At 48.2% G+C, this 12,750-nt stretch overlaps 1 protein-coding gene across 1 annotated transcript in view; it reads right to left on the bottom strand.

Annotated features, from left to right (window-relative positions):
• LOC102572496 (diacylglycerol kinase beta) overlaps positions 1 to 12,750 on the bottom strand; it is a 138,436-nt gene that overhangs the window by 45,738 nt on the left and 79,948 nt on the right. The window contains exon 21 of the mRNA XM_019489894.2: positions 79 to 169. Coding sequence (XP_019345439.1) covers positions 79 to 169 — 91 coding nt within the window. The remainder of the gene's footprint in view (positions 1 to 78; positions 170 to 12,750) is intronic.

The raw sequence follows: 12,750 nt of genomic DNA, 5'->3' as shown, positions 1-12,750 counted from the left end.
TTGGGATGGCTATCAACCACACACTGTGGGGAAGAAAGGGCCCCAGTGGGAACAGCAGATCTGAGCCCGAGCACTCACCTCAATCTCCACATAGTCATGGAGCTTCTTGCAGGTGGCAGCAAAGGTTTCCGTTGTGCCAAATTCAAAGTACCACAGCTTGTTCTTCATCCTGAAACACACAACATGGAGATGGGGGGATGGCTTTTTACTGAGTGGCTCGTTGGCAAATCCAGTGACCAGACATGGCTAGCTTTCTGTGTTCCTGCCCAGCCAACTCAGGGCACACAGGCCTTGAAGAAGAGGAAACATGGCACTAAGACAGGAAGACTGCACCTTGGTGCTGCTGAGTCTCTTCAGACAAGTGCATGCCCCTGAGAGATAAGTGTCCTTAGCCAGGCAATCATCTAGGCCCCTGAGGCTCTCTGATTAGGGGATGTCGTGGCTGTTGACATCCAAGGCATAATGGAGCTGAGGTTTTCTGGGGCAAGCATACAGCTTTCAGGCTGTGGATGGAGACTTTGCACATGCAAGCCGTGCTCTGCTGAGCTCCCTTCTTGCTGAGCTACCCTGTGCTGGGCATGGGGTTGGGAATCCTGAAAGGAGTCACTCCCATTTTGGCCAGTCAAAACCTACCACAGAACCACCTTCTACGTGGGATCCTCAGATCCCCACAGCCAGAAGCAGGCAGGACAGAGAATTACTGGGGTTAAAGATTTCCAAAGAATGCCTCAGAGAAAGCAGCCGCAGTTACAATCATAGCTTCTACAATACAAGCAGCTTCTTTGCCCTGGCCCTTTCTGCATCCCACATGGGTCAACACCTCTCTTCCCCCTGGACTCTGCTGTCTTTGGGAGGGAAGGTCCAGCAGGTCCCAGCACTTATGGCACAAGTCACATCCTCCCAGCTCCGAGGCCCCCCCTGGATCTGAGTATTAGCAAGGCAGTGCGGATGGATACAAGGCTGATGGAGGGCCTGAGCGGGGCTGGGAATGCCTGGCCCAGGGCTATGGGGAAGAGCTGGGAGTGCCTGACCCATGGGGCATAGCTGGTTGGGGCCCCCCTGAAGCAGGGAGGGATAAGGAAGCAGTTCTGTTGGTTAGGTGGCAGCCAGCAACTGGATCAAGGCAGCAGATCAGCACAGCCCCCTGAGCAAGCCTCAAAGCAATCACTGGACAGATCCATGGGTTCATTCACAATAACTAGATGTGTAGCCAGGGGCTAGTAATGAGGGAAATACAGCACATAAACCACTACCAGTATACAATGCTGTGTGGTTGCCTTACCCCCCCCCGAGCATGCATGCATGCATGCATGTGTGTGTGCGCGTGCACGTGTGTGCTGTGCAGCCTCACCCAGGTGCATGCGTGTACACAGTGCCTGGTTTTCTCTCTCCCTGCCATGTGTATGTTGCTGATTCAGACTGGGAGTCAGAAAGCCAGGTCTCTTGTACTGCCAAAGTATCTCACATTCTTTCGGAGGACAGACAAGTGCATGAGGTATTAACAATGGGCTAACTTAATTTTTTGCTACAAGGCTGGTGAAGAGAGGAAATAACTAGGCCCTAAAGTTGAGGGTAGGACTAAAATATATGAGGGCCTGGCTATCTTGGAGAAAGAGGGTGAAGTCAGTGAGAAGAAACTGGTTTCATACCCCAATAATCATACTTCCTCACAGAAAACGGGTTGACTGGCTGGGTAACAGCTCCAAATGCAAGAATCTAGGGCCTTAAAGAGTGATGGATTGCATGTGAGTCAGCAGTGGAAAGCTAGAGTAAAAATGGAGTATGCTATATTGGGCTACATTAATAGGACGGCGTATAGAACAAATGAGGTAATTCTTTCCGTTGCCTTAGCACTGGTTAGGGCCATTTAGGGCACTGGTGACAGCTCCATGCCCCAGATTTCTCAAACAACAGCACTCAGTTTTCAGCAAATGTTGCATAAATTAGACTGCTCAAATCAGAGCTTGGCCTTGAACACCTACAGCAGGCACCCTCACAAGCTGGCATCCAGTCATGTACATGGTTACATGGCTGTTTACACTAATTCCCCATTCTGAGTTCAAAGCATACCACAAATATCATAAATATTTGGTGGGCTGTGTAAGCTGAAGGGTGCCAAGTATGTGGGCTGACTTGGACACCTAGCCATGGAACTGGGTGCCTCACTTAGGTGTCCAAGCTTAACAACTTGGCTGGAGGTCAACAGGCAAGGAGTTCAGAGGAGATCAATCTACCCAAAGGGAAAGAAAGTCTGCCACATTCAATCAGATCAGTTCAGAGGAAGAGAGGAGGGCAGACAGGATGGCAGTCAGAAAATACAGTTACGGTGGGATGCCACGCTAGAGAGAGGGGCTGATTATCCCAAGAAGCCAATGCAAGCAGAACATGCACTAAAGTGCCACTGCCGCAGGGAAGCACAACTAAAATCTGAGCCAGATTTAGCCAAGGAGCTAACTGGCACTTCTTGAACTAAGGTCTAGTGAAGGCCTGACCATAGAGGAAGTTGCGCTTCTTGGAAGTAGTCAGCACCCAAAATGTGGCTGACTTCTAAGAAGTGAGGCAATCTGACAGGTCATGGAGTATGTCCAGGGCACCTAAAGTACAAATAACTTCATGAGTTTAGCAGGTTCTGCCATCAGCCAGCACCATTGAAAACCAGAAGACAAGGAGATGGCCATACACCCCATGTATGCATCTCCCTTCGGGTGCACAGATGGGCAGTGACCTTTCCTCACCAGCAGCAGGGAATCTGGTTCTCTGCAGAATACAATCTATAATATATGGAGGACACAGAACCGCTATCATTGAAGATATCCAGGGTTTCATAGTTTCATAGTGCGTAGGGTCAAAAGCGACCTAAACAGATCATCAGGTCCAACCCCCTGCCCCGGACAGGAATGAGTGCGGAGTCATAACACCCCAGCCAAATATTTGTCCAGCCTCCTCTTGGAGACCCCCAAGGTAGGAGAGAGCACCACCTCACTTGGGAGCCTATTCCAGAGCCTGGCAGCCCTAACTGTAAAGTAATGTCTCCTGATGTCCAGCCTGAACCTTCTTTCTAACAATTTGTGGCCGTTATTCCTAGCAACCCCAGGTGGTATCCGGGGGAACAGAGCCTCCCTCAATTCCTGCAGGTCCCCCCTGGTAAGTTTGTAAACAGCCACCAGATCCCCTCTCAGCCTTCTCTTGTGGAGGCTGAATAGGTTCAGGACCTTCAGCCTCTCTTTGTAGGGCCTGCCCCGCTGCCCCTTTACCAGGCGGGTAGCCCTCCTCTGGACCCTCTCCATGTTGTCCACATCCCTCCTGAATTGCGGTGCCCAGAATTGGACACAGTACTCCAACTGTTGCCTGACCAACACTGCATAGAGGGAAAGGATCACCTCCCTGGACCTGCTTGTGACGCATCTGTGGATGCATGACAAGGTGCGGTTAGCCTTACTGACCGCATTAGCGGCTCATGTCCATCCTGGAGTCAACAATGACTCTAAGATCCCTTTCTGCCACTGTGTTGACAAGAAGGGTGTTTCCCAGCCTGCAGGTGTGTTGCTCGTTCCTTCTCCCTAGATGCAGCACCTTGCACTTGTCTGTGTTGAATTCCATCCTATTCTCCTTTCTTGCCCACCTCTGCAACCTGTCTAGATCTAGCTGGATGCTGTCCCTCACCCCAAGAATGCCCAACTCACCCCACAACTTGGTCTCATCAATGAATTTGGACAGCATGCTTTCCACACCCACCTCCAGATTGCTGATAAAGATGTTGACCAGTACAGGCCCCAGGACCGAGCCCTGGGGGATTCCACTGCCCACATCCCTCCAGGTTGAAAATAACCCATCTACCGCTACACTCTGGGTACGATCATCTACCCAATTTGCCACCCATCTGACTGTGTAGGCATCAATGCCACAGTCACCTAGTTTTTTTTGAGAGAATGTGGTGGGAAACAGTGTCAAAGGCCTTCTTAAAGTCCAGGAAGACGACATCCACCTCAACGCCCTCGTCTAGGGACTTTGTGACCTGATCATAAAAAGAAACCAGGTTAGTCAGGCAGGACCTGCCCTCAATGAACCCATGCTGGTTGCTTCTGAGCATTACCTCCCCTGCTGGGCCCTTGCAGATGTGCTCCTTTATAATTTTCTCAAAGGTCTTCCCAAGGATTAGGAAAGGATAGGACAGGCAGATGTCAGAGTTAGGGGGACAAATGCTACCCGACCCTGGATCTCAAAAGTACGTAGGGTTCAGTAACACTGATGCAAAGGGAGAGTAACAAGGCCTGGCCTCCATCATGTGACAGCAGTGGAGAATCTATGAATCTATGAATCCTAAACAAGAGCTGCTTTCTTCTAATGCTGAACCAGGGACTTAGTAGAAGAGAAAATGTAAGTATCATTCTTAAATCTGCTTTCCTTCCAAGTGTCCAGTGTTCCTTCTGTCCCATCCTCAGTGTTGCCAACACTCACAATTTATCACAATTCTCAAAGCATTTTTTCTTACAACCTCAGTTCCTCAAATTAGGTGGTTCTGGGACAGCCTTGACCTTTCTCTTCTTTCTTTCATTTTGTTTAGTTTGTTCTTTCTTTCTCTCTTATGTTCTTTTTCTTGTTCTCTCTTTCTTAAGCTCTCTCTTTCTTTCACATGAGCCTTTCATCCTCCTGGGTTAGGGCCTCGGACCAGTAAACTTACCATGTGCCACAGCAGGGCTCTCAACCACACTGTTGTGCTCTAGACAGACTGCCTCCCAGATCTGAGAGTAGCCATCTCTACTTGGACCCCAGGCAGGCCAACTGGGTGGATTAACTGGAACATGCTCAATTTGCTACTTTATATATTTTATATAAAAATACAACAAACTAGGCAAAAATAATCAAAAGATGTTTCATTAGTTCTGTAGTCATTAGAATTAAATGTACATCTCTTTCATATTCATGAAACAAAATCAAGTCTTCTTGATCATCTTGGCAGTGCATCCAGTGCTTCACTGTAATCCTGATTTCATGTTTCTAGTCAAGAGTCTGCAGGGCTATGAAATAGGAGCTACATTACCAGGAGCAGCTAGCAGACAGCAGAATTGCAGCCCAAAGGATAGCTTGATTAATGGAACCATTAAAGACCTCTACAAAGGAGAGAGAGTCGTTAACATCTGTGAAATGAAGAATTTAGAAGGGATCAGGTAGATTACAATGAGCCATAAAGTCAAGTGACTCCCTCACTGCTGCCTGACTAGAAATACTGCTGCCACTGCCAGACAGTTGGTTTTAAACTTTGGATGGAGCAGGAATCAAAGTGGGGTGCAACTGCACCCCCCATGGATCCACTGTTGGATAAGGAATACGCTTATCAATAACTGGAGTTCTCCCAAGATGAATTGCTCATGCACACATTATCACCTCTAAGTAGGTTCAGTCTGTAAGCTTCTGATGGGAGACTTTTATGCCTTAATAGCACCCATAGATTGCACTCCAGCTCCACTTCCCCCATGGCCTCCCTTGCCTACACAGAGGGGTTACAAAATGGTGTGCATTTCTGACTCCTCGTTTCCCTCAACCATACAGCCTCTAAAACATGCGACTCTGAGGAAGAGGGAGAAGAGAGTATGGGGTTTGAATGTGCACATGGACCTTACATCTCAAAGGACTCCAGTTACTGGTAAGTGATTTCCTTTTCTCTCTTGAGAAGCTGTCCATGTAGACATCCTCGCTGGGGAGGCGACTTTAGCATAGCACCTTCACACACACAGAGGCAGTTCTTGGAGTCCAGTAGGCAGACCAAGATTGAAGGGCCACCATGCCAAATGCAGCATTGTTTCTTGAAGCCTCCACAATGATGTGGTGATGGTGAAGACATGTCTTGAGCTCCAGGATGTAGCTCTGCAGACACTGTGGAGAGAAACAGTCTAAGCCCTGGTGGAGTGAGCTCAAATCACTGATGGAGGGACTGATATGACAGTCTCAAGATCCAATTAGACAAGCTGTGGGGACTATGGATGGAGTAAAGAGTGCATTGCCATAGGCTCTGACAGTATGAATCTTATGCAGGGAAACAAGTTGGCCAAACTTTCGAGGAAACCAAGAATGACAGGATGGGAAAGAACAGACCAGCCATCAGTAGGCAGATGATGAGTTGAGAGAGTTGCCAAGTGAGCTCTGATTCTTTAGCTCTAGCAGATAATCCAGGACGCAGGAGATGGAGGACTCTGTTGGAGTGAAAGGTCTGGAGTGGCACCAACTGCCAAACTAGACCACTTCACCAAGAAGGCCGGCCTGGCAAAGTCCTTCCTACTGTGGCTAAGGAAGCCCCTGACCAGAGTCAAACATCCTTGTTCTAAGTGTGAGAGCCATCCAGCATCCAAGCTGAGAGAGGGAGGGAGTGCAGACCTGGGGGAAGCACCTTGCTGTCATCCTGCAGTAGGAGATCTAGGCCTGGGGCAAAGTCTTAGGATGTGACGCTAACAGAAGCAATGGGTCTCAGGCCCAGAACAATCTTAGCCACATGGGAGCTACAAGGGTGATCCAAGACAGGCAGCATCTCACCTTGTGGGTCACATGCAGAATCACAGGCTTGGGGGTGAAGATGTACAGACGGTCTCCTGACCATGGAAACAGGAACTCAGCCAAAAGAGAGCTGGCACTGAAGCCCACTCTGGAGCAGACAATATGGTGTTTTCTCTCGTTTTGGTTGGGAAACCCCATTGTGCAAGCCACTGAAGAAAAAATGAGTGCTTGATCTCTCCACTCACAATAAATGAACAGTACTGGAGGTGATCCACTGTACCATTGTGGAGACTGGAAAGGTGTACCTCTGACAGGGGTACATGATAGTGGCACCAAAGATGAAGTGCCTCCCTACTGAAGACAGCTGAGGAGCTCTGCTGACCTGCCAGAGAGCTCTGAGAGCTCACTTGTTAGAGATCAGGGCATGGGCAGTAGGGGAAAGTTACCTAATATGCAGGTGATATCCAGGGACCTTGTTTCCAGGGAGCCAGGAGCTGGAGCTGAAGTAAGGGTGAACCAGAAGCCAATGCCAAGGTCAGGGTAAGCCAGGAGTCTGAGACAAAGTTGGGGTACGGCAGAAGTCAGAGTGAGGGCTGGGGCATGCCAAGGATCAGAATCAGAGCCAGGGTGATTGGGACTGTCTGGGCCAACAAAACTCATCTGGCCCCATTACATAGAATTATAGAGAGACAAAGCTGGAAGGGACCTCCAAAGGTCACCTAGTCCCACCCCACCCTGAGGCAGGATCAGCGCTATCCCAACCATCCTGTGCAAATCTATTGTTTATTCTCTGAGCAAAACTACACAGCCAGCTCTGACACAACCACAAAGACTAACACCCTAACCTGCCACAGGTAAACAGGAGGACCATGGCAGCTACCATCCTGCTGCTCTAAAAGTTGCTAATATACACTTGAAAGATCCCAGGAATAGCGCCACGTCCCCACCACAAAGAAAGCACCCCCCCCCCCCCCATCTGTACCAATCTGAACATGGGGTCAAATTCCTTCCTGACCCCAAATATGGGGTCAGTTTGACCCTGAGTGGAGAGGCAAGCCCCTCTAGCCAAGAAGTCCCAGCAGGAGCACTGGCATACCCCAGACAGCCCTCAAGCCTTGGCTGCAGGCAACACCCAATGTCACTGAGAAAGGCTTTTAAAAAAAACCCCAAAATCAGCCAATAATGCACGTAGCAACGGGAGGGGGAAAAAATTCCTTCTGGGCCCCATGTGGTAACCACCAAAGTCCAGAAGCATGGGAAACAGTAGCACAGTACAGATGTACTATTCCTAAATAATCCTGGACCAATGCCCATGCATGTCCCCCTGGCACTGGGTAGGACTGACAGAAACCTGCGCATGAGAGGCAGATGCACCAGCCTGAGGATTTTGGTGTGGGCATCACAATGAAGTAACAACTTTATTCTGCTGCAGGAGATTTGCAGCAGGGGTGAAAGCAAAGAGTAAATCAACAGACAAATATGGTACAATGTGCCTAAGATGGAGTGCCTGATGAACTGCTAGGGAAAAGAGAAAGGAGGATCAGGGAAGGGAAAAGGATGTCAACCCACACCAAGCTAGAGAACTCGGATGTGATGACAGAAGATAAAGAACTTAGAGTAGGTAAAAAGGGAAACGTAGGCTAAGCTGGACAGTAGGCTGCAGCAGCAAGCTAACTAATGAACTGCTCCATCCCCGCCAGGAGGTTTGGGACTGAGAAGGAAGGGCATGCTGCCCTTTATCCCCCCAGCACAGGCAGCCGGCAGGGGATGCAAGGCTGGAGCATACTCCATGGGCAGTGCTAAGGTATAAAAGTCTCCAGCCAAAGGCTCAGGGATGGAGCACACCCACAAGGGAGAACTTATGGACAATTACACAAAGGAAAATGCTTCCTTTCTATAACTTCCACGTCGTTATTTTGGCATAAACAATTTTCAAGCCATGGAACGACAGGGAGTGAGATGGAGGTTACTCAGTGACAAAAAAATTACTCCCCTACCAGATGTGCCAACTTGCTGACTCTCACAGCTGTAAGTGATGAGTGCTAGAACAGGCCAAGAGGAGTAAGTGCTGGAAGGGTGATTCGTGGCCAGCCAGCATCAGTGCGTGGGACTGAGGATCTTGTTAGGCCAACTGGCAGCCGATGGGGATGTGGGAACTGGGAAGCTGAGAGATACACCAGGGGCAGGAGCTGGCACCAGCTTCTAGGCTAGCTGGATGTGGGACATGGGGCTAGCCTGCAGCAGCCAATACTGGAAAAGGGGTAAGCTGTGCGGGCAAGGGGCAGATGCACTGGCAGTGCATGGTCTGACCAGCCTGCCGTATTTAGCTATGAAACTGTGATCTCTTTTGTTTTGCAGAGCTCTGGGATGACAATCCTGAGAGCAAAACCGGCAACCCACTGCACAGGCTCATTGAAATGTTCTCAGTCCCCTGCTGGTCACCTGAGCTCTTTGCTTGAGTGGATGCAAGATTGTGTGGCAGGCTTTCAGCAACCCTGCTCCCTGCCCTTTGCAAACAGAAGTTGACTTCTGTGGTGCCATAAAAATGTTTCTGGCAGCACAAATGCCAAATGAACAGATGCCACAGCCCTTTGCTGCACCACAAGGGCTTGCATTTTGTGGTGGCAATGAGCCTAGTAATCATTTGTGCCGCCTTTTTGCTGTCAAGTGGGAGACCGTGGGTAGCCTGTGGCTGCTCACTCTCCAGCCCCCTCCCACCTCCCCGCAGGAACCCCCTCAGCTTCAGGGCTCCAATCCTGTGGGAAGAGGGCCCTGGGCACCTCACCTGAGACAGGGGCCATCCCTCAGTGTGCATCTTCAAGTGTGGAGATGGAAACTCCCCCCTGCATGCACAGGGCACCTTGGCCCAAGGTGCAGTAGTGAGAAGAGCATCGGGCCTATCATGCTGCCGCACCTCACTTGTTCTTGGATCTGGCTTTGACCCTGTTCAGTCTGGCCAGCTACCTTCTCACTAAGCCAGATAGAGTACTACAGTGCTGCACTCCTTATAAATCCAGCCAGTGCCAACCAAGTAATCACAGAGCTCACATGTGGAAGGGCCACATTAGTTGGGTGACTCAGACTGCCGCCACCCCATTGTTTCTTCAGATCTCCCTGGTTTGCTGGTGTTAATCTTCCCCTAGGCTAGTGAAGAGCTTGGGAACCTCACAAGCCACGTGCAAAGTAGAAGCTTCCATCCCCCTGGCCCCACTGCAGGGTGCTAGCAAGCTTTGGGTTCCTCACTCTGGTGCAGACAATGTGGCAGGACATGCACTGGAGCTGCAGGGCCAGGAAACTGCCAACAAAGGGAACTGGCAGGAAAAGACACAGAGCCTGTGTTTTACTGGAAGTTGGGCAAAAGCAAAAGTGAAACATTTTGGATTCAACAAAAACAGCATTTGCTCAAAAAAACTAAAGAGAAAAGCCAGGAGATTCCCATATAACCACCTGCTTCCTCTCTCACCATGCCCCTGCAAAATTAGGAAAATGTGGATGTTGAACTCTTAAAAACAAAGCTGTTTGGCTCCAGGGTTTGGCTTCAAGTCACTGAAGTATGAATCCAAAACCACAATTCATAACTAGTTGCTAAACAGGCACCGTCTTTGCTGCAACCTACGAACAGATTCCATTTAGCTAAAATGATTTGTCTCAATATGCATCAACATGAAATTTTAGGCTGACGACAGTATAGAGCAGAGAACAACATCCAGGTGCTCTACCTCCATCAAAGAAGGGTCCTAACCAGTAGGCTACACAGTCACACTCCCTTTCTCTCTGTGGCCCAAAGAATTTTGAATTACTGCAAACTAAGTGGAAGAGGTCCATGAGGAAGAGCTAAGGGCTCTGTCACATGGGACACTTAGTACATGTTAAACCTGTGCAGTATTAGAGTTAGAATGTGCTCTGAGCACTGGCACGGCAATGTTTGCTCCAAACTATAACATGCACAGCTTGCTGACTGTCCATCACAACCCTGGCACTACGCTAGAGTCTTGAATCGGCCTAGGACCTTGGGGACTGCAGGCACCCAGCTTTCAGGAGGAACCTGACAAGCTAAAGACTCAGGACCACCCCCTCCTAAGATGTGTGGCTTTCCTCTTCTTATCCAAGAGCTCTGTACAGTAGACGGTTCCCTGGCTAGCGCTACGGCTGGATGAGGACTATGAATTGCTCATATTATCTCCATGGAACCGTCCGACAATAGCTGAAAATGTGTTACCTAATGCAATCTGGAAATACTTGTCCAGCAAAAGCCGTAACTTTGCTACGATTCAAGTACACTTGGTGCATGTTTTACCGCTTGAATGTTCAGTTGCTTGCATTTTAAGTGTATTTAACACCTGCTAAGTGCAACCTGCAACCTAGCCATAACAGAGTGCTATCTTAGAGCACCCTGTCCCAGCATTTAAAGCATTCACATAGAAGTTGGTAGTTTGGGTTCATGGTCTCTCTGGCAGAGAAGGGATTTCAATCAAATTTTCCTCCATCCCTGTGAGCTCCCTAACCACATTTATTAGTTAGAAGTGTGACAACACCTCTCCCTCCCATAACAGACATAATTCCTCCTCTGGTTTTGTGCAAGGAAGGATCTGGCTAGGCTTCCACCTCAAGTAGAGAGGTCAATGCTGTAACTCCAAAGAGAAAGGAGAAGCCTAGGAGTGTGTCTACACCTCAGTAGTAATTAGGGGTCTGCTTATATCACAATTCTGCAGATTTCATGGAAAATGCAAAATACAGGATTACCCGCAAAATCAATTAAAAAAATATAAAATGCATATTATCCATATAATACGCTGTTTTAGAATGTCCCAATGCTTACCACAATACAAGGACAAAGCAACAATATCACTACAGCCATAGATCATGTGATTGAGAGTTAACGTCTCCTTGTCCTGACATAGACTAGTCACTAAATGAAGGCACTAGTCAGTAAGGTAGAGTGAAATGTTTCAGTGACATCTTAAATGCAGTAGTTTGAAGTCTGAAGATGACTGTAAAGAAATAAAAAAAAGCTAAATCCATTTCAGCTCAGGATTGTGTAACAGTTCCCTGTAGGAGCTTTACATTCAGATGGTGACAAATAGTTTTGTTCATCTTGCAATACGACTCTGGATGTACTGAGAAAAAACAGCACTGATCGAGTCTAAAACGCATATAAAGCAACAGGCTTCTGCAAAGGCTGAAGGTCAGAAAAAAAACACAGATGACAATGTCCTTGATTGTTTAAAAAGAACCACTGAAAGCAGTTTAACAAGAAGAGAAGCTACTGTAGGCATTCATTGCTGCCAACATACCTTTGGAGAAAACTGATAACCTGAAACTAAGGGACTGCTTCAACAAGCACATACCAAACGCTGGCAGTTTCCCATGTGCAAACAAACTTTGCCAGGATTATCTACCATAAGTAATTGCTTTGCGTGTTCAGTCTACAAAATCTGCTTTGGCAGAATACGAATCAATTTCATTTGTAGGAGATGAAGCAACAGATGCACAGCATAACTATGTACTCCACATTGGATTTATACCTGGGAGCATTGACGATGTGTGGGGGGTGCACGCGGATCTCCTGAGAGAAGTGCCACCAACAATGCCGGCAGTGTCTGCGGGTGGTCGCCAACTGCCAGTTGGTGCTCACTACACCCCCCGACTCCCCTCCTGACACCGCTGAGGCTGCCTGCAGGAGCTCCCCACTCACTGCTACCACCACCTGCAGGTGGTCACCTCCAGGGCCATGCGTTATTTATGCCTGGGAGCTGGAAAGACCACGACCTGCCTGTTTTTCAAACACAGCCAGTTCAACTCACATCTGTACATTTTTCAACTGCAGCACAAGCTGTAGTGAGGGCTGTTGTAAACTACAGCTTAGAATTTAACAAGATCTCAGCATTCCTCTCTGATAATGCAATGTATATATGCAACACTTTCTCTGATCTGCTCCATGGAATGATGTCTAGTGCAATTCATGTCACCTGCAACACACATATTCTTTCTTTAGTAAGTGATATCTAGTGCATACATTTTCCTGATGAGAATACCCTGGTTTCCTCTTTAAAAAAATATTCAATCATTGTCCAGGCTGTAAGCTTTGATACAGGGAGTCCACTGCCAATCAAAATGAGGATCTAAATGCAACCGTGTAACTTCCATCAGAACCAGTGCTTCCAAAATGGTATTTATGGTTCAACACAGTTTGTTACTATGAAAGGAATATTAAGTCCTACCAGTAATTTGTCTGTGAGAAGCTTGAAATCACACCTTGTA

This window comes from Alligator mississippiensis, chromosome 7, assembly GCF_030867095.1.
Source record: "Alligator mississippiensis isolate rAllMis1 chromosome 7, rAllMis1, whole genome shotgun sequence".
NCBI lineage: Eukaryota > Metazoa > Chordata > Crocodylia > Alligatoridae > Alligator > Alligator mississippiensis.
Note: the sequence above shows the minus strand (reverse complement) of the source record. Positions and strands in the feature narration are given on the sequence as shown.